We start from the raw sequence: 20,974 nt of genomic DNA on the forward strand, positions 1-20,974 counted from the left end.
AGCCAATTAGGAGGGAAAGAAGGTCACCTCCCCTACCGCATCCGGGGGAGGGGAGAAAGGAATCCTGAGGGTTGGACTAGCCACTGACAACATTCATCTAGGACATTCTGAAGAACCCAGAATGCAGCGGGAGCCGGGCTGAGGGGGGGGGGGAGGGTCAAGCTTCCACGAAGGCTTCCCGGAGGAGGCAGTACACGCCGAGCCCTCCTAGGCATAGCTGGGATTCCCTCAGGTGAGAGCAGAGAGGATGGAACGTTCCAGGCGGTGCAGACAGACTCCAAGCCCGAAAACGCTCTAGGTACCGGACCTGCCGTGGGCCGAGGACTAGGGTGGGCTCCTGATATTGAAGCTGCCTGCTAGAACACACTTTCTTCTGCCCAGTAGGACAGGCAGTTGGCTGCGAGCCTAGGGACAGTCTTGGCGGGAGCAGAGAAGGTAGCAGGCCGCTCTAAATGGCTAGGGTCCGGCCTAGGGGAAACCAAATTATTTTTTGTGTTTAAAAGAGGGATGGGGGCGGGGGAGCTGGTTCCAGCAATCTCTGCTTTAGGTATTGTTCGGGAGTAGGGGCTCTGGCCCGAGGGCAGAGGTGAAGGCCAGGCGCCAGGCCCTGAGACGACCTTTTCCGCCCTCTCTTCTCCATCCCTGGTTAGTCTCCTGTCTCGGTTCCCTTTCTGCAGGATCTGGGAATGAGACGGGTAGGGTGGGGGCCAGGGAAGGGTCTTTGAATTGGATTGGTAATAAACTGCCCCGGGCGGGCGGAGGCAGGGTGGGGGAGGAGCTCCCTCCGTTCGCTCGCAGCCTCAGTCTACCCAGTCTGCAGCTCGGGACTGTCGAGAGGCGGGCGGGCATCTCTAGGACCTGGCTCTGCACGGAGCCCGGCGGCGATCAGAGGAGCGGAGCAGCGGCGCCGCGGCCGGGTCAGAGTCCGCGGGGAGGCTCCGGGCGGGGGAGGGGGCGGCGCCTCCGGGGCGGGGCCGCGGGCTGCGCGAGCTGCGGGCTGCGGGGCGGCCTGGCGGGAGGCCCGGCGTGCGTCAGCGCCGTGAGCCCCGGAGTTTTCCACTGACGAGGAGGGCGGAGCTGCGGGCGGGGCCGGGGCTCAGCCAGTCTCTCCCGCCGCTGCGGCCGGACGCGCAGACCTGGCTCGGCTGCACCGACGGCCGCCCGGCCGAGCGCACTGCGGGTCTCTGCGCGCGCTGCGACCCTGGGACGGGGACGAGGGTGGCCGCGGCGTCCTTGGCGAGCATTGGCAGCGCAGGTAAGCGCCGGGGACCTTGAAACGCGACCGGCAGGGAATTGGGGCAGGGGTCGTTCAGCCCGAGTGGCGCTGTCACTCCGACCTCTTTTGCTTATCTTGGGTCCTCCCGAGGGGCCGCCGGGATCCGGACGCCTAGCCCGGCTGCAGATCGCGCACCCCCGGTGGGAGCCCACGGCTGCGAGGGGGGGGGTAGCCCCAGGCTTCCCTTCCCCTCCCCCGCCCCGCTGCTGTTACCCCAAGATGCCCAGGCGCCCCAAAGCCGGGTGCAGGTGGCAGAGGGACGGGGCGCGCGTGCCCGGCGGCTGAGTTTCCTTTTGACCTAGTTGCCTGAGAACTTTTCAGAAGTTACTCGCGTGGCCAGGGCAGGTGACATTGGTCGTCTTCCTCCTCGGGCTCCCTAGGGGGGGCGAGAGTGCCGGAGCTGCGGCGTGTGCCGGGCGCCCCCGGCAGGCGGGGGTCAGGGAGGGCGTGGAGGGATGAGTAGGAATGAGTGAGGCTCGGTGAGTCACGGACCCCGGGAGGCAAGGGAGGGAAGGAGGGGGGCGGAGGATTGTGTCGTACGTTCACCTGTCACCGTCACACGCAGAGGCCACTGCCGTGAGTCACGGGGCGCAGCTCCACCGGCCACCCGCGGGCACTCGTAGGCTCTCTCCCACGCACTTCTATTCCCTCTTCTGCAAGCATTTCCTCCCCTTCCTCAGTTTCCCCTCCCCGGGGGCCCTCTCGCCTTCTTCACGTCCTGTAGAAATGCCCACACCACAGCAACAGCCACACACTTAGTCACTCGGGTTGCCGGTACAGTCACTCTTAGACGTAGCCCACATTCCTGACAGCAGAGGATCCGACCCTGCGCTCGGGCTGCCCACCCAACACCTCCGGCCCGAAGTCTCAGCCCCTTGGCCGGGAGTAAGTCTGCACTCCCTGCCCCCAAATCTTTGACAACCCCGCCCCCATCCCTCCCGCTGTCACCGAATCCACCCCCTTTTCTCCTCGGCCCTTGTCCTGTCAGTTCACCTGGCCCTGCCCTGTGTGTCGTGCGGGTCACACCCTCTCCTTCAGAGGTGCTGAGCCGCCTTTTAGCCTGGCAAATCTAGAATTGTCGGTCCCTGCTTAACACCCTTGGGTGGCTTCCTGTGCCCTCGGGCTAACACAAGCCCTCTTAACTGCAACTCCACCAGAAGGCGCGCTTCTTGTCCTTGCTCCAGTCCCTGGACCGTGCTGCGTCCCTTCTGGAAATCTGCCAACGTCCCTTCCTCAGAGGGACCTGCAACAGGGTCCCCAGTTGTACCCTTCCTGTAACTCCAGCTTGAGAGATGTTGGCTGTAGGTCTTCTTCCCTTGTGCACCAAGTGTCTGCCCACAATGCTTGGCGTCTTTTGGAAACTTAGCAAGAATTTGATTGAATGAATGAATGAATGAATGAATGAGAAAAACGGGCTTAAGGCAGAGGAAGCACTAACTGTCAGATACAATTTTCCCTGGGTAGAAGAACCAAGTATTTCATATAGCCTGCAAACATTTGGCATTTACCCAGTGCAGGGCCCTCGAGGCTGAATCGAAAGAACTGTCCCCTCCCCCCCCTGATCACTTTCAGAGGCACCAGTGGGGGAGGGGCATGTCAGTGTGCTTCCTGTCTGCCCTGTCTTGAGCTGCCCTGCACTTCGTTTCTGCGAGGTCCAAAACGGCTCCGAAGTGATCTTTCCGCAGCCCAGGAAGTCCTCCAGGAGGGTCTGGGGTCCTGTGACCCAAGGTGTCAGGGGTGGGAGCATGACTGATCAGGACCTGGGGTTCTGAGGTCAAAGGACACATTCTTCAGATTCCTGGAAGGGGGATCGAGGTAGTTCGAGGTGCCCCCTCCCAAGTACCAGCCCTGGCTGGGGGCTGGGGCACATCGGTGGGCTGAGGCTTCCCACAGCTGCCCCTTGGTTGTGGGGTGGAATAGCCTTCCCTGGATTCAGAGTACTAGATAGCTGTGGTCAATAGCCTGGGGTGACATTCCGTTCTCTGGGCTGTCAGTGCCTGTGTGTGGTGGCAGGAAGGGGGAGGCCCCAGATTCTCAGGCTGCTGCCATCCCGGAAGGAGCCTGGTTCTCTTTGATTCCGGGGCCTGTCTGTGGTGCTCTCAGGAGTGTGGTGTCTCTGTCTGAGCCAGCTCCTGGGAATGGCTTTTCCTTCCTCCAGGTCCCTAGGACAGGACTCTGCTCACCCTGGGAACGGGATCTTGATTCCTGAGTAGCTGCCGCGGCCCCTCCCCCACGCCCTGACTCACTGTCTGGCACTTTTCTTGCACTCCTTAGCTATCTTCCATTCCCTTTACTGACTTGGCCTCTTCCTGTCAGCCTCTGGATCCCAGGTGGCACCCCACCCCTTCCCTCCTGCCCTCCCTCTGCTCAGACCCAGCCAGAGGTCCAGCCTGGAGCACAGCCTAACCTTTCTGGGATGTTCACAGCTTTGGATGTGAACACTCTTTGGCCTTAGTTCTTATCTGGATACACTTGACTGTGGAGCCCTGGTCCGGGCTGCACCTCCCTCCCTGACATCTGTCTGTTTACTCATGGGGAACGGGAGCCTCTGAGATGCCATCTAACCCTTGCCTGCAGCCCCAGTGAGCTTCTCTCCCCTGCCCTCAAAGCCACCTTTGAACACTGAGCTCTGACCCTGGCTGGGGGATGGACATGTGTCCCCTCCTTAAATTAGCCTTCAGGAGCAGGAAAAAGTCACACGGAGACCTGTGGGCAAAGGACTGCCCTGACCGCTTGTTTGGGGCCAGGTTTACTAATGGCTGGGGTGAGGGAGGCCGTTACACTGTGGTTAGATAAGGAGAGAGCGCTGAGGAAAATCCAGGATCTCTGAGCCATTTCAGCCAGTCTGAACCGCCTACAAAAGACATTTTTCTATTTCCGGCGGTTGGGGCATCCAAAATCAAGGCCCCAACCTGCGTAGGCCCCCTTCCTGATCTGTAGATGGGCACTATCTTACTGTTTCCTTATAATAGAGGGACAGGTCCTCCATCTCTTTAAGAATGATTTAATTTTTGTGTGTGACTGTTTTGCCTGCATGTAGGTCTGTGTGTCATGTATATGCCTGATGCCTTTGAAAGCAAGAAGGGGTGTCATATCCCCTGAAACTGGAGTTACAGATGGTTGTGAGCCGCATGTGAGTGCTAGGAATTGAATCCCAGGCTGCTGGAAGAGAAGCCGGTGCTCCTAATCGCCCTCCAGCCACTCTCTTCTTTAAGGAACTGAACCTAGGGTTTCATGCGGGCCAGATAGCTGAGCCGTATCCCTGGCCCTCAGAGGTGCAGGTCCGTGTGACAGCGTATGTCTGTTAACCCAGCACTTGGGAGTGAGATGAGGAATTGAGACCATCGTGGGCTACAGGAGACCCTTTCTTACTCAGGATACTCAGTAGAGGAGTATTTTTGTTGGAAAGTGTTCTGTCCATAGCAGCACCCCTGAAAAGGCAGAAGTGGGGAGCTTTTGAGGTTTGTTTGGAGATGCCTTTTTGGGGGAGGGGGTCTTATTACTCTGTAAATCAGTTTGGCCTGAAACTCCAGGCAGTTCTCATGCCTCACCTGGGACTTTATAGATTCAAGCTGTGGCTTCTGGAAGGATGTAAGGCTGGGCTGTTCCAGTCTGTGCAGAAGCCAAGGAGGTTGGCAGGGACAGGGCCCTGTGAGGAACTACAGAGTGTTGCTCAGCATGGGGCCTGCAAGGTAGTGTCTTCATTCTACCCTGGTTGTGGGGTCTAGGGCGGCTCAAGAGAGGGATGGGTGGTAGCAGGTGGGGCAGAGACATGGAACAGGTGGTAAACTACACACTTGTGTCGAGAAGCCAGCTCAGGGCTTTGCACAAGCACCTCACCACGGAGCTATACCATCAGCCCAAATTTTGATAGATAGTGACCTGCATAGAAACACACACACACACACACACACACACAGAGTATAGGAATATAAAAAATACAGCTAGAGGATTTTTAAAACATTTAATTCCCACACAAACTACCTTGAACATCAATCTTCCCATACTTCTCCCAGGACCCCTGCACAACTGTCCGCAGTACACACTCCTGCTGGCTTCTCTAGCCTGGCTGTGGAGAGGGCAGAGACAATTGGAGTCCCCACCGACTGGTTCTACTTTCTGATAATCTTGGTCCATGTTTCTTGGTGCATTCGCTCGTCTGTGTTTAGTCTCATGAGTCCTAGAACCGATTATTTTTTGCACACTCAATGAGCACAAATCACTGAGAGAGAACTTGACGGGTATTGATTCTTGTACACCTCCCAGTCCTAGAGGTTCTAGTTTGCTTTCTTTGCTTTGAGACACTGTATCTCATAGCTGAGGCTGATCTTGAACTCTTTAATTCTCCTGCCTCTACCTCCCAAGTGCTGGGATATCAGGTGTGCACCGCCCTGCCTGGCATCTGGGGACTTAAGACCATTGGAGACAGTGATGTTAAGGAATTAGCCCAGGATGGCCCAGCCAATAACCAGGCCAGGGTTCAAATGTAGCCAGCGAATTCTGGCACTGGTTAGCCACTAGGATACCTCCAGAATCTCTGCCTGGCCTGTGTGAACTCCAGGATTGAGCACTGCCTGGGTGTGGGTGCAAGGAGGGGTGGGGGAGGACTGGGGAGGGGTGGCTGCAGGTTTCTGGCTTGAGCAACTGGGTGGGTGGTAGTGCTGTTACTAAGACAGGGAACACAGGAAGAGGAACAGATGGCATGGGGGATGGGGAACAGACAGGGTTCAATTTGGGGCCTGGGAATTATGTATTTCCAGGAGATGGACCTTTTGTCTTATGGACAGCACCTGGAATTAGAGAAAAGGATGGTGTGTGTGTGTGTGTGTGTGGTGTCCCACGCTTTGGACTGTGGTGGTGGCCATGACAGGATGTTTAGGGGCTGCCTGTCAGCTTGTGTGTATGAGTGTGTCTGTGGTCAGGGTGCCTGGCTCATGCCCAAACATCTCCTGGGAGAGCCTACAGGTCAACCGAGCTGTTTGTGTTTGCGGTTTGACTCTGGGAAGGGGGGTAGCCAAGGCTGAGAAGCTGCCCCGGAAACACCTGTCATCCTCTCTCCCCCAGGTCCAGGGTGGGGTCTTGGCCTGGTTCTCCCATGCCTACCATGGAGGAGAAGGCTGTCCCTTCCATGAGTACTTTTATCCACTGAGTGGGCTGACAGCTGGTGCCCTCAGATCAGGGGCTTGCAGGAAGGCTTGGGGTAGGGCATGCGACCGTAGGAATGACAGACACCTCAGTGGAGCAGACCCTTACAGCTTCCCTGCCCCTTTCACTTCCTGTGATGGTGCTGGGGGAGGGGTCCCAGCTGTGGCCATTCAGCCCTGAAGGAGTGAGTTCCACAGGACTCTAGCCAGTCAGTCACGCAGCAGGTAGCTTCCCTCAGCCCACATTCTCTGGTCCCCAAGTCCTGGAGGGAGGGACTATTACTGGCTCAAGCCCTGGGAGTTAGGGAAGGCATTTTCACCCCCTCACCCCCCCAGCCTGACTGGTGAGTGACCGCACCCTGCCAGAGGTCCAGAAAAGCCACCGACAAGTAAGGGAGGCTTGGATTGCAGCTTTCTGGGTCAGTCTCACTATTAGAGGTTTTGTTTTGTTTTAAGGAGAATTAACCATGTTAGAGTAGAAGGCAAAACATAGGTGAATTTTGAGATCAAAGTATCCTGCCTGAAGTCCAGCCTAGAGCAGGGGACTTTTTCTCCTGTGGCATGGGACTTTCTGAGGGAAACTCTAAGAAGCTCCATCCTGGGGAGGGGAGGGGCTTGGGGAAGTCCTTCTGCCTGGAGTGGAGCCAATGTCAAACCCAGTGGCTACTCCCAGAGTGCCTAGTCAGCCTGGCAGTCAGTGGGCAAGGTGGCAGGCCTGTGCAGTGGAGGAGCGCTGCCCTTAGAGGTAGGCTGTGCAGATGGCCGCTGCAGAAGCCCTGCACACAGCACACAAAGGCACACAGACCCGAGTGCCTGTGAGTCAGCCTCCAGGATTCCTGGGAGGATGAGCCAGGGCAGGCTGAGTTCTGTCAGTCCATCTGTCAGTCTGTCTGCCTTCTGGCTCTGTTGGTGTGTGTGTGTGTGTGTGTGTGTGTAGGAGGCAGTGGGAAGGTACCTGGCTGCTGGTGGTGCATGCGCTGCAGCGTGTGTGTGTGTGTGTGTGTGTGTGTGTGTGTGTGTGTGTAAGTGGGAAGGTACCCGGCTATTTTCCCGAGAAGGCTTGCTATCAGGGCCAGGTCTTGGGAGGTCAAAGTCTCTGGGATTAGAGTCATTTGATGGAGAGGTGCTATGTTGTCTGGTTCTGGTTCTGAAGACCCTGCTGGTGAGCCTACCATGAGCCTGAAGCTTCTGGCAGGACTGGAGGGCCCAGATGGAGTTTGGGGTACACCATGAGGTGAACCAGGATGGGAAAGCATGGTTAGGCTGGGAGCCTGCCGCTCAGAGGTCTCTTCTCTTTCCAGGTCATCTGTCCTCCGCTCCTAGAGCCCCTCCGTACCACCATGGCTGGGGTACTGAAGAGGAAGTTTGACCAGCTAGAAGACGACTTCTTCAGCTCCTCCTCCTCCTCTGGCAGTTTCTCTTTCTCCTCCTCCCCCAGTTCTTCTGTCTTCCCTGCCTGGAACTCAGATGAGGAGGGACTATGTGGTCAGGCACTCCGGCCCGATCAGGACTCCAGTGGCCTCCAGAGTTTCACTCGTGAGTCTTCCATCCTGGGAGCCCCTCCCCACACACATACCCTTTCCTTCTCCAAAGGTGAAATTGCCCTTTGCAGCCTTGGGGTGCCTCTCCTACTTCCTCCTAGCCAGAGACACCTGGGCCTGCCTTGACTTCCCTTTGACCTTGGGAGTCCTGGGGCTCTGAGGCCTTCCTAAGGGGCTGTCTTCTGCTGCCTTTCTAGTTTCCCAGTAGACCTGCCCTCCCAGGAACCCAGCTGGAGTTGGTCCTGCATCTCCTATCCCCTGTGCACATGGCCTGCTGAGCCACTTCCCTCTTGTTTTACTGCTTTTTAGCTTTTTTCTGAAGGGTTCTTCCTGATCAGTCCGTTTCTCCCCCCCCCCCCCCCAGTCTTGAGGAGAGAATCCCTTATAACCCAAGTTGTCCTCCAACTTGCCTCCATAGTACAGGGATTATAGAAGTACCCTGCCGTGGCTGGATTCAAGGTCTCCTGTGTAGAACCAGTCTCAGGGCAGACTTGTTTATAAGTTAGACGTGATGGCGGATGCCTTTAATTCCACCACTGAGAGGCAAAGCCTCGCGGATCTCTGAGTTCAAGGCCAACCTGGTGTATGTATCAGGTTCTAGGCCACAAGAGGACCTTAGCACCCATATTAGATGGCTCACAGTCACCTGTACCTCTCACACTAGGGATCAGACACCTTCTAACAAGGGCACCTGCATGCAGGGCATACACTCACATGTACTTATTAAAAGTAAATAAGCTTTTTTCTTTTTAAATAGTACCAGCGAGGTGGCTCAGCGGGTAAAGGTGCTTGCCCCCAAGCCTGATGACCTGAGTTCAACCCCTGGAACCCACATGGTGGGAGAGCCAACTAAATATGTAATCAATAACTTAGAAACAGAAAGATTAAGTCTTCTGAAGAACACTTAAACTATCAAGGAAAACATCAATAAGTTTTTTTTTTTTATGTGTGTGAATACCATGTGTACACCATGTGCATGCTATACCTGAGGAGACCAGAAGAGGGCGTCGGAGCCCCTGGAACTGGAGTTATGTTGGTTATGAGCAACCCTGTGGGTGCCCATGCTCTTAACTGTTGAGCCTTTTCTTCAGTGCCTCGATATATTTAAGCACAGAATTATTGCCTTTATTACATGTAAAGAATGCTTAGCAAATGCACAAAAATTACAGAAAACTGTACAGAGGATCTGTAATTGGTTGATAGTGATGGCAGGGTGCTTAATGCCAATGTTGACTTGGGTGCCACCTTCAGTTTCTCCAGATCACCCAGGCCTCTGGGTGGAGGGAATGGCGGGGTAAGCATCTTCCTAGAAATGATACCGCACGGAGAACTTATTTCTGCCTCGTTGTCCCTTCCAGCCCCATCTATCCTGAAGCGGGCTCCGCGGGAACGTCCCGGTCGCGTGACCTTCGATGGCATCACTGTCTACTATTTCCCACGGTGCCAGGGATTCACCAGTGTGCCCAGCCGTGGTGGCTGCACCCTGGGCATGGCTCCTCGCCACAGCACCTGCCGCCTGTTCTCCTTAGCTGAGTTTACACAGGAGCAGGTCCGCGCTCGGCGTGAGAAGCTCCGACAGCGGCTGAAGGAGGAGAAGCTGGAGACGCTGAGGTGGAAGGTATGGAGACCCATGGAGTCGGTCTGCACATGCTCGGTGTCAGGGGAGGTGTACGGAGAGGGTTCAAGGACTATGGCTATAACTCGGGCAAATAGAATGTTTGCCCAATGTATAGGAGGTCCTGGTATCTGTTACCAGCACCGCATAAACCAGGCATCCTGGTGCAGAACTTGGGAGGTGGGAGCTGAGGAGTAAGAAGTTCAAGGTCATCCTCAGCTACCTAGCAAGTTTGAGGCCAAGGCCCTGTCAAAAGAAAAGTAGGCAGTTTCAGAGGGTCAGGCCTGGAGCATAATGCTTGAGTTGTTCTAGCCTTCCTAGGGTTGGAGACAGAGCTGACATTGCTAGTGTGTGTCTGGTTAGAGTAGGGCTTTTGTGTCTGACCTAGGACGACATGGTTGACACATCTGTTAAATCTCTTGCATCCTTCCTGTGTGCGTAGCTTTCCGTGGCTGGAGTTCCAGAGACAGGGGCAGGCGTGCCCCTCACGGCGGACGCCATCCCTGACGCTTCTGTGGAGGACGACCTGGCAGTGGCTGTAGCGGGTGGCCGCTTGGAGGAAGTGAATTTCCTGCAGCCCCATCCACCTCGGCAGCGACGGGCCCTGCTTCGTGCTTCGGGTGTCCGAAGGATCGACCGAGAAGAGAAGCGGGAGCTGCAGGCGCTGCGCCAGTCGCGGGAGGACTGTGGCTGTCGCTGTGATGGAGTCTGTGACCCCGAGACTTGCAGTTGTAGCCTGGCCGGGATCAAATGCCAGGTGTGCAGCTGGACTGGGGAAAATGGGGGGGGGGTATGCCTTCTATGTTCAAGATCTCTGGGTTAAATCCCTACCCCCACTACCTAAACAAAACCATCAAAAAAAAAATCCTCCAAATATGGTGGCGCATACTTTTAATACTGGCAGAGGCAGGTGGGTCTCTGTAAAGTCAAGGCCAGCCAGGTCTATACATACTAAGTTCTAGGCCAGCGAAGGCTACACAGTGAGACCCTGTTTCAAGCCAGGCCTTGGTGGCATATGCCTTCAACCCCAGCACTAGGGAGGCAGAGGGAGGTGGATCTCAGAGTTCAAGGCCAGCCTGGTCAACAGAGTGAATTCCTATACAGCCTACCTGAACAGGGCTACACAGAGAAACCCTGTCTCAAAAAAAAAAAAAAAACAAAACAAAACAAAACAAAAAGCAGAGCCTACTGGATTTGGTGGGGTGGGGAGCTGAGCCAGCGGGCTTCTAGCACCCGCTGAGTCCTGACTTGTGCGTTGTCTTTCTCTGCAGATGGATCACACATCCTTCCCCTGTGGCTGCTGCAGTGAGGGCTGTGAGAACCCCAATGGCCGTGTGGAATTCAATCAGGCAAGAGTTCAGACACACTTCATCCATACGCTCACCCGCCTGCAGATGGAACAGGGTGCTGAGAGCCTGGGGGACCTGGAGTCTCCCATCCAGGACAGCCCCGTTGATCAAGCCCTGGTTTCCCCGTTTCCTCTGGCCAAGCCCCCCGTGAGCAGTGAGCTGGTAGAAAACAGCTGCAGCAGTGACATGACTGACTCTTCCGCATGCTCGTCCTCATCCTCCGGCGGCAGCGAGCCTCCAGACCACCTCGCCGGCCCCAGCCTGCCGGGTCCCAGCTTCAGGTCTGGCGTGGATGAAGACAGCCTGGTGCAGATCCTGAATTTCAGTGACTCTGACCTCGGTGTTGAGGAGGAAGAGGAGGAGGAGGAAAGGGGTGTGGGTAACTTGGATAACCTCAGCTATTTCCATCTGGCTGACATCTTTGGTGCCGGTGACCCCAGCAGCCTGGCCAGCTGGACTCACAGCCAGTCTTACTCTAGCCTTGCGTCGGGCATCCTGGATGAGAATGCCAACCTGGACGCCAGCTGCTTCCTGAACAGTGGACTTGAAGGGTTGAGGGAAGGTAGTCTCCCTGGCGGTTCTGGGTCCCCTGGGGTGGAGGCCGCTCAGAGTGGCTCCTGGGACCTCAGCTTATCCTCCTGTGACTCCTTTGAGCTGCTCCAGGCTCTGCCGGACTATAGTCTGGGTCCTCACTATACTTCCCGCAGGGTATCTGGCAGCCAGGACAGCCTTGAGGCCCTCCACCCCTTGCCCAGCTTCTCTCCTCCAAGAGATGCCAGCTCTTGTTTCCTGGAGTCGCTCATAGGCCTCTCAGAGCCGGTTCCCGATGTCCTGGCACCCCTTCTGGAGAGCCAGTTTGAGGACACTGCTTTGGCACCTTTGGTGGAGCCTGTGCCAGTGTAAGGACCAAGGTGCCATTTCCCTGCCCCCAGAGCCCTGTTGCTGCTTTTTGTGTGATTTTGGGGTTCCCCAAGGTCTTTGTATGTAACGGTCTCCCGTGGGCTGGTCCTGGCCATGGGTGCTGAATGCACCCTCTTATTTTTACATTAACACTCTGAAGTTATTTATTTTTTTATTTTTTTTATTCTGTATTAAAGAGAGGGCAGGGAGGGGTGTCCCTCTTTCAATGCCTGGTCTCTTTGTATTCAAACAGAGGTCTTCCACCTCCCAGCGTGTTCCAGAAGGAGGAAGAGGGGCAGGGCTCTCCTGGAGCCTCAGGAACTGTCTTTCTGCACTGTGATAGGTTCCTTGTCCCAAGACAGCAATAGGGCTGAGAGCAGAGGCTTATGGGTTCCTCTGAAGCCTGGGAACTAGATCTTCTGGACTGTGAAGATGTAATTTATTCCTGTAATTTATTTGGGGACTGCGGGCGGCATCAGTGGTCGAGCCTTTCTGGCAGGTGGGCAGTGTTGGGGCAGAGCCCCTTCAGTGTGCGCTGCCTGCCTGGGCCTTGGTGTGGTCTGCGTGGGTTTGAGCCTGTTACCCAGTCAGCTGCCTGGCTCCTGAGCTGAGGGTGTGCGCTGCACCAGCCTTGACCAAAAACCTCTTTTGCCCCTGCCTGGCCACTACTGTCCTGTGCCCGGTTCCTTTTTCCCCCAAGGCCATGGGTTATAGAGCCCATTCCTGTAGGATGGGAAGCCAGAGGCCCCAAGGAGGGGGCAACGGGCCTGCCTCAGGGCATGAAGCGCACCCCGAAGTGCGCCCCATCACTGTCTCAGGGCTTTCTGGGCACTGAACTCCACCCTTTGCCCACCATGTGCCCCTCGGCCAGTTGGCAGGGGGTGGCTCTTGTTGAGGGCTTTTATGCCCTTCATTAGCTGATGTTGGATTTTGTATGCATTTTTATATTGTCTCTTAAGTGTCAGAACTATAATTTATTCATTTCTTTGTATGTGTGTGTGTGCCAAGAGACACAGGCTCAGGCCCTGCTCTTTGCCCAGGAGGCCTTGCCAGCCTGTGTGCTTGTGGGAACACATTGTACCTGAGCACAGGTACCAATAAAGACGCTCTATTTTTAAGTGTGGTCTCTGTGGTGGGGTGGGGAGCATGGTGCACCCCCAGGAAGCAGTGGGGCAGGGCACTGCAGGGTAGCATGGACAGCGGCTGGCCGTGCTGATGCGGCAGGACCAGCACATTGGGCTTCCTTCCAGGCGGGCCAGTCAGCCCAGAGGCAGAAAGCCAACTGAGAGGTTGGCTGGGCAAATGGAAGTTTTCCTTCTGCGTTAACCCATTCCTCGGCAGTGCCGTCTGGGCCACAGCAGGGAATTGTAAGGCAGCAGAATTGTCGCTTAGGCTGGGGAAGGGCACCCTCCTTTGCATACATACACACTGGTCTGGGCCCTGGCCCAGAAGCTACTGTCTTGGTCCAGGAAGGGCAGGGCAGTAAGATGTGGCTAGGGGAGGCCTGGCCTGGTGACAGGGCTCGGCAGCTGTAGTCCCTGGGGACTTGCGCTTGCTCCGGAAGTGTCTCTACCAGCCAGACCTGTTAGACCTGTCCCAAGTCAGCCAGAATAGGCCTTAGGCCAGCGGTGCAGGCCTGGCTGCGCCTTGCTCTGGAGAACCCCAGTCTGGAGCTTGAAGGGACTTGCACAGTCCTCCAGGGAATGACCGCAGGCACCCCTGTCTATGCTCCAGCCCCCTGCTGTGTGCTACCTGCCTCACTCCCTGGTGAGGGGCCGTGCAGATTGCTGGGTTTCTCCAATCCCGTGCAGTGACTACTCTCAGACTGCTCCATTCCTACCCGGGCAGCAGCTCGAAAGCCGGTGGTGTGTATAAGCCCGTGAGCACACTGATACCCATTCTGTTTCTCTCTGACCTTTTCTTTTTCTTTCTTTGCGCTGGTGTTTTGCCTGCATGTATGTGTTAGGGTGTCAGAGATCTTGAGTTAGACAGTTGTGAGCTGCCATGTGGGGTGCTGGGAATTGAATCTGGTCCTCTGAAAGAGCAGTCAGTGTTCTTAACCACTGAGCCATCTCTCCAGCCCTGAGACAGGGTTTCTCTGTAGCTTTGGAGCCTGTTGTGGAACTTGCTCTGTAGACCAGGCTGGCCTTGAACACAGAGATCTGGGATTAAAGGCATGTGCCACTGCGGCCTGAGGGCTTGGATCACCGCCCGCATACTGGCTTTAAGCGTATTAACTTCTCAGAGTAGAGTCTCCTGGTCCGTTCTGACCTACCTCCTCGCCCCTTCCATCACCAGGGCCTGGAGACCCTTGTGCAGAGATGGTGCTTGCATGCAGCATTGTGTCTCTTCTGAGCAGGCACTCTCAGAAGGCTCCTCCACAGACTCCGTCCCTGCTCAGCTCAGACTGAGGCCTTTAATTCCCATCTAGGGTCACAGGGTCAGTTCTGGGAGTTTTGTTTAAATGGAGACAGAAAAAATATGATTAACATCAGTCTCTTACAGCAGCATGCTCCCAAAACTCAAACACAGACCGCCTAATAAACGTGTCCCAACAACACTGTTGTCAAACAGCAGAGGAAAAGGACCTGATCGTCCCTATCGGAGAGAAGGTAGCATTCTAGATCTATGCACATGGTCAGCAGTGTTACAGAAAGGCCGGGGCTGGAGTGCACAATGGAGTACCAGTCAGGCACCCTCACGGCCCTGGGTTCTAGCTCCAGCACCGGAAGAAAGATGGAAAACAAGATTTAGCAGCCATCCAGGCAACTAAAGGTCTAAAACTCTCTTGTCAGGTAGCTGAGGGTGACCTTGAACTCCTGATCCTCCTGCTATTACCTCCCAAATCCTGGGATTATAGGAAGTTGTCCCGACACACACACACACACACACACACACACACACTCCCCCTCTGAGACAAGGTCTCATGTAGCCCAGGTTGTACCTGCTTTGTTGTGGACGGTGATGTTAATCTCCACTCCCCAGTGCTGGGATAGTAGGTCATCCACCGCCACCACACATCTACGTTCTACCCACACTGAGGCCTTTATTTTGAGACTGCTTTATTCATTAATTCAGCCACTCTTTTTATTTTCTGTATAAACACGAGCTTACGCATGCCGCAATTCTTGTGCGGAGGTCAGAGGACAACTTGTGCAAATTGATTCTTTCCCACTACATGGGACCTAGGGATTCAAGTCAGGTCATCAGAGTTGGGACAGGAACCTTTATCTGCTGAGCTGTCTTACCAGCTCCAGTCTTTGGTCTTGAGACTGCAACCAGCTACAGAGCCCTGGCTGGCCTGGAACTCCCTATGCAGACCGGGCTGGCCTGGAAGTTTTCTTTAGAATATAGCAATATGCTTAAAAGGGAAGCCCATCCTTTTTCTTCTTTTTGGAGACAGGGTTTCTCTGTGTGGTAGCTCACTCACTGGAACTCACTCTGTCGATCAGGCTGGCCTTCAGTTCAGAGCTCCACCTGCCTCTGCCTCCTAAATGTTGCTGGGATTAAAGGCACACACTACCAGCTGAGACCTATCCTTTTCAACAGCACCCAAGAATTCCTAACTGTTGTGCTAGCTAGCAGTAAACATGGGTAAGCACAGCATTACTCAATTTAAGGGTAGAAGATGAGTTCAGGGGTACTGTGTCTTCCTGGGGGTCATGACACCCTCACTTCCAACCCATTATAAATAAATGATTTTCTAGATATTACTGGCAAAGGATGATGCAAAATTCGGGAGATGGAGTCTTTCTTTTTTGAGATGGGGTCTTACGTAGCCCAAGATCACTCAGTTAGGATGAGCTTGACCTTCCAAAGTGCTGGGGTTCCAGGTGTGACTTATGTGTGCTGGGGGGGGGTGTCAAACTCAGGACGTCATGCACACTGAACAAGGGGTCCACCAGCTAAGTCACATCCCCTGCCCTGATCTTAGAGTGGAGCACGTGGGAGGGGCCTCCAGATACCCAGTTCAGAGTCCCTGCTTCCCCCCATTCCCCCAAGGCTGGACTGACCCATAATTCCATCCTGAGAAACAGGGAGAGGTGTATTGGGAACCCAGCAAAGGTGAGTTCTCTTACCAGGTAAAATGATCTTAGCATCTGAATAGGGACCGCTGCACTGCACCTGCCGCCTGCCCGCTCAGGCATTAAATGGGTTCCTAGAAGGAGAGCTGGCTGGCCAGTATCTTTCACAAAATCCAGAGTGTGGTGATTGCAGGGGCTGGATGTGGCTTGGTGAGAATGTGATTTGTCCCTACCATGTGAGGTCCAGCTTGGGGGAGGTGGATGAAGACAATGGGCCTTGATAATCTGTTGACCCTCTTGCACAGGGTCTTAGTTCAGGCCCTTCTGCAGGTGGTCCTATGGTCTGAGCCCACTGCCAGGGCAGGCTCAGTGGACATCCTGGTAGGGAGGGGTAGTTGCTTCTCTAGTTCCGAGATACTGGGAGATATTGGGGCAGGGGACACTCTGAAATAGCTCTCGGGTGCTTGTTCCCAGCCACCGCTCTACTGGGAGATCTCTTTGTTCTGCTTCTTCAAGAGTCTGGAACAAAAGTGAGCTCCATGAGGAAGGGGCCAGAGAGCCCCAGGGAAAGTTGCTTCTTAGGCCTTAAAGACATAAAGCTTCTAGACACCTTCAGGCCAGATGAGGCATGAGTCCAAATAAAGCACAGACAATACAGAAATGGCGAGAATATGTCATTTTCCCAGTTCTTTCTCCACCGGGGCACTTCCTGCTCTCCCCCACGTAGTGTGTATAGACTGGTGACCTCTACCGGCTCAAGCCCTCTCCAGGCACAGCTAGGGCCTCAAGGACCCTTGGGCTTTCTCCAAAATTTCCTCTCTGATCTTGGGATAATTGGGGTACTCCGTCAGGACCTGGTACAGAGATAGAGCAGACGTGTGGAACCAGGCAGGGGGTTCCTGCACCATCCCACTTGTGCTGACGACTTACACTGTGACAGACTTCGATGGCATCCACAAATTTCTTGTCTTTCAGATAGTTGAAAGCCAGTTTGAAACCTGTCCGGAGGTAGGGAGGATGCCTTGGTAAGGGGGAGCCCTCGGGCTCTGCCAACCGCCAGGATGTGGGACTTGGGCACTAGCCCCCGGGCACCTTGGCCTGTTGTCTTACCAATGGCAGGGCTGGCTTGGTGACTGTACTTCCAGGCCAGCTCATAGTTGGTGGCCGCATCCTTGTAGGACTGCTCTTTTTCCATGATGAAACCCATGTACTCATAGGCCTTGCAGCAAGACTGCAGGGAAAGCCAGTGAGCATGTCTGCCTGCCCCAAAGCAGCCACCATGGTCCTCAGGCTGGGACCAGGAGGGGGCAACGGGATGGCAGTGAGCCCCATTAACCCAAAGTACACAGAGACACCCAAGAGCACCCTCAACATTTTGAGGGTTTAACTGTGTACCCACTCCTTACTCAAAAGCTGGCACGACCCCTTCATAGAAAGCCCCTCCTCTAGCATCCTATCTTCTTCCTTGACCTGTGGCTCCTGGTTCCAGGTTTGTCACTGACTTGCCCCTCTGGCACCGCCTCTTCCCCCTGACTCCACCTCTTCCCCCTGACTCCACCTCTTCCCCCTGACTCCACCTCTTTCCCCTCTGACTCCACCTCTTCCCACCATGCTCACACCTCCCTTATTCTCCCATCCCAGTGGATCCTTGCCTTGTTGTACTGGAGGCAGCGGCTAAGCAGCTCCGAGGCCAGGTCGAACTTGCCGCCTTGGCAGTATATGTCAGCTAGCAGAAGCCAGCTCTTTTCCAGGTCTTCGGCCTCATCCAGCGTCCACGGGACCTTGGCGAGGCGCTTCAGCTGCGTGCGAGCCTTGGGGACTTGCTTCAGTAGCATGTAGGCCTGTGCCATGGCCAGCAATACAGGGATACTGTCCTTCTGCACACGCGCGGAAGCGTGAGTGGGACACTGGGGCACTTTGGCTATCACCCCCATCTTGACCCCTGCCCACCAGAACCCATCCCTGGCTCTCGCACCTCAGCCTGGGCCATCTCGATAAAGGACCCGAGAGCCGCCTCTACATTCGCCTTCTCCCTGGTGGCCAGCAGGCAGAGGCTCTGCAGCAGCCGCAGCTGGGTCTGCCTGGAGTCCGAGTGCGGGTAAAATTCCCGCAGGAGCTTCTCTGCCGTGCGCACCCCGTGTTGCTGGGACTCTTTCCTACTGGTGGAGCTGTAGGCATGGGGCTCGGGCTGACAGCCTGCTTCTGTGGCCCTCACCGGGCCTGACTGAGGCCCCTTCCTGTGCGCCCCCACCCCGTGCTTACCCCAGCCCTCTTACTTGCTGTCAGCCATCAGGCTCTCGAAGGTCTCCCCACCGACAATCTCGTTATCAGGGTTCAGACAGATCTGGACCATGTAGCAGGTGGCAATCTGGCCCCAGGTGCTGTCCTTTCGGGCTTTGTTCAGAAATTTCAAGGCTTCATTGGGCTGTCCAATGTGCCTACAAAGAGTGCAGGAAACGCCAGGAGTCGGTCAGAAAAGCTGTGTAAGGTGCGTGGAGACCAGGGTGCGTGGACACGTGGGGGGCACTCTGGATATCTGGTCTGAGCGTTTCCTGGAGGCTGCTCTCTGCTTTCCTCTGCTGAGCAAGACCCTGACTATCTGCTAGGGAGGCCTGTTATCCTACCACGGCCCCTCAGTATGCTCCAGGCTAACTCACCAGTAGTAAACGCCTTGGCAGTAGTTAAACCCTGGCTCCAAAGGCACCCGGCTAGACACCTTCTTGGCCAGTTCAAAGAAAGCAGGAGCCTCTTCAAGCTTGCCACTCCGCCGTAGCAGATCGATCAACTTATTCAATACCAAAAAATTGTCTAGAGAGAGAGAGAGAGAGAGCGAGAGAGAGAGAAGAAATCTGCGGCATACAGTGGACAGCACCACACCAGGCTGGTGTTCTGAGGACTGAGGCGGGAGGAGGGAGCGCTGGACCTGGAGGAGGTCTCAGGAGACACTACTTGTTTAGGCTGAGCAGAGACATTGTATACACAAAAGTGAGCAAATCATACAGTGCTTAGAATATCGACGTGCTTTGGCCAGGAAGGCACCTGCCGAGCAAACACGAGGACTTGAGTTCGAATCCCCATCACCCATCGGAAAGCAAAGTGTGGCGTGGCAGACTTTGGAGGATTTCTGGAGCTTGCTGGCTATCTCCAAGTTCAAGTTCAGCGAGAGATCTTGTCTCAAGGGAACAAGATGAAGGTGCTAGAGCAGGGCACCCATGTTGTCCCCTGACCTCTAGGGGCTCTCTCTCTCTCTCTCTCTCTCTCTCTCTCTCTCTCTCACACACACACACACACACACACACACACACACACGCACACACACGGAAGCAGCACTTACCCCCTACCTGGCTCTGTGATGTCCTACCTGTGATTTAACTACAGGGCTGAGCCCTCTTTCTGTCCCCGTTTCGACAGAAGGGGACGCAGAGCATGGAGGAGTGAGTAGGTTTTTAAAGGTTGCATGGCTACTGAGCGATACCAGGCTTCATACCCAGGCAGCCTGACTGGGAGACTCTGCTGCTAAGCACAACTGCTTGGCCTGTGGGGACCACAGAGGCTTGGGCCTCTGGCTTGGGTTTCAGGTTTGACCCTTGAAGCTGCTGTTTCATTCAGTAGCAACTAGGGGTGTGGCTAACCAACCTAGAGAGAATGCCTACCGGCTTTCAGGTGGGTGTGACCATAGAGGGGACTGTGTTGAGCCCCAGTGGTTGCGATATAGGGACAGACAGGCTGTCCTGGTTCCAGTGCCAAGCGCCTGGGTCCAGGAACTGGCCCCCTTGGACGCAGGAAGGGCTGCCACGTTCTGGGTCTTTATCAGTTTCCTGCTTCTCTGGGAACAATTGGGAAGGAAGGGGCTTCCTCTGCCCAGCCAGGAAGGAGGGGAGAAGGCCCACCCTTCTCGGGGATAGCCATCCTGGCTGGGTGGGGAGGTGGTCTTCTGGCCCCGGGTACCTGGAGCTTTCTCCAGCACTTGGCGGTAGAGACTGATGGCTGCTTCGTAGTTTTGTTTTCTGAACATCAGGTCAGCCAGCATCTATTAGAAGACACACAAGGGCGGCTTCGTGGGGGCTGGCAGGGAAGGAAAGGAGGAGACTCCCCAGGTAGCCTCCCTGGTCCGGAGAGCCTGTGAGCCCCCGGAGGACTGCAGGTGTCTTTCTACCCCGCAAGGCGGAGAAGGCAGACCAGGGAGGGTGATTTCACAGTCACCCGACCTTCACCTTCACCTAACAGGGGGTGTGGTTTCCCCTGAAGTTGGTCCAATCGTGCCCCGCCCCCAGCTAGCCTCGAGGACGCTGCTGCCCTCTGCTGGCCTTCCCATGCCTCTCCCCGCCCCCCCCCCCCCCAAAGAAGGACAGAGCTGGAGGCTGGGACAGGGCCCCAAAGCTCTTAAGGTGGGACGGTGAATTGTCTGAGGTTAAATAATTAGGAATCCGTCGCGGGGCCCCTCTGGGCGGTGCGCAGCATGACAGGCAGCTCCTACCACCGCAGCTCTCTCGTGTGTCTGTTCCATCTGTAAGAGGGGGCCACAGCGCTGTTCACACAAGTCCAGCTGCCCCTGAAGCAGGTAGAGTTGAGCCAGCTCCAGCGCCACCTGTGCGGAGACCAGACAGGAAAACAAGCCAGCTCCGCGTTCGCTGCAGTCACCTTTGGCTCCCTCCGAGCCTCCGCGTCTATTGACTTTGAAAGCAGGCCTCCCTTCTCACCCAGTTCCCCTGCCGTTCTGTTGGTTTTACCAACGGAATGAGCTGGGGCCTGGCTAAGCCACTAATCTCATCCTTTGGCCTCTGCTGCTTCCTCTGGGGACTCCTCTGTGTCCTGGATTCCTGGACAGATGACAACTTGCTAGAATCTCCTTCTTGCTACTCTTTTCCTCTTGCCTGAGGCCAATCTCAGGCAAGGGTCATGCCCGCCCTACCCCACAGTCACCAAGGCCTGTCAAAGGGTGAACAGTTACCAAGCTAATTTTTTTATTATTATTATTTTTTCATGCAATATGTTTAACTATGTTTTTGAGACATGTCTTTCATGGGTCATGTATCCTAGGCTAGCCTCCAACTCATTATGTACTCGAGGATGACCTCCTGCCTCCTGCCAGGTGCTGAGATGACAAGTTTTATGTAGTACGGG

General features: G+C 55.4%; 2 protein-coding genes across 5 annotated transcripts in view; one reads left to right on the plus strand and one right to left on the minus strand.

The window, feature by feature from the left end:
• The first annotated feature begins 1,103 nt into the window (after positions 1–1,103).
• On the plus strand, positions 1,104–12,917 carry Csrnp1 (cysteine and serine rich nuclear protein 1). The gene is made up of 5 exons (XM_050141571.1): positions 1,104–1,255; positions 7,722–7,956; positions 9,320–9,579; positions 10,019–10,333; positions 10,848–12,917. The coding sequence occupies exons 2-5, from the start codon at positions 7,761–7,763 to the stop codon at positions 11,826–11,828; spliced, it is 1,752 nt and encodes a 583-aa protein (XP_049997528.1). The 5' UTR covers positions 1,104–1,255; positions 7,722–7,760; the 3' UTR covers positions 11,829–12,917.
• The window catches only part of Ttc21a (tetratricopeptide repeat domain 21A), a 36,515-nt gene continuing 27,402 nt past the window's right edge, over positions 11,862–20,974 (minus strand). The window contains exons 21-31 of one of the 4 annotated variants that reach the window (XR_007591537.1): positions 20,328–20,438; positions 19,799–19,880; positions 18,508–18,658; positions 18,127–18,288; positions 17,826–18,018; positions 17,503–17,727; positions 16,961–17,081; positions 16,781–16,848; positions 16,461–16,704; positions 14,770–16,369; positions 11,862–14,272 (exon numbers count right to left, since the gene is read on the minus strand). Coding sequence is in view for 1 of the 4 variants with exons in the window: in XM_050141565.1 (XP_049997522.1) it covers positions 16,627–16,704; positions 16,781–16,848; positions 16,961–17,081; positions 17,503–17,727; positions 17,826–18,018; positions 18,127–18,288; positions 18,508–18,658; positions 19,799–19,880; positions 20,328–20,438 (1,191 nt within the window). In the remaining 3 variants the exon portion in view is untranslated. Of the gene's footprint in view, positions 16,705–16,780; positions 16,849–16,960; positions 17,082–17,502; positions 17,728–17,825; positions 18,019–18,126; positions 18,289–18,507; positions 18,659–19,798; positions 19,881–20,327; positions 20,439–20,974 lie in introns of all 4 variants that reach the window. The other 3 variants (XR_007591538.1, XR_007591536.1, XM_050141565.1) reach the window with 3 other exon arrangements.

Source organism: Alexandromys fortis, unplaced genomic scaffold, assembly GCF_014885135.2.
Source record: "Alexandromys fortis isolate MF-2015 unplaced genomic scaffold, M_Fortis_MF-2015_v1.1 scaffold_44, whole genome shotgun sequence".
NCBI classification, from domain to species: Eukaryota; Metazoa; Chordata; class Mammalia; order Rodentia; family Cricetidae; genus Alexandromys; species Alexandromys fortis.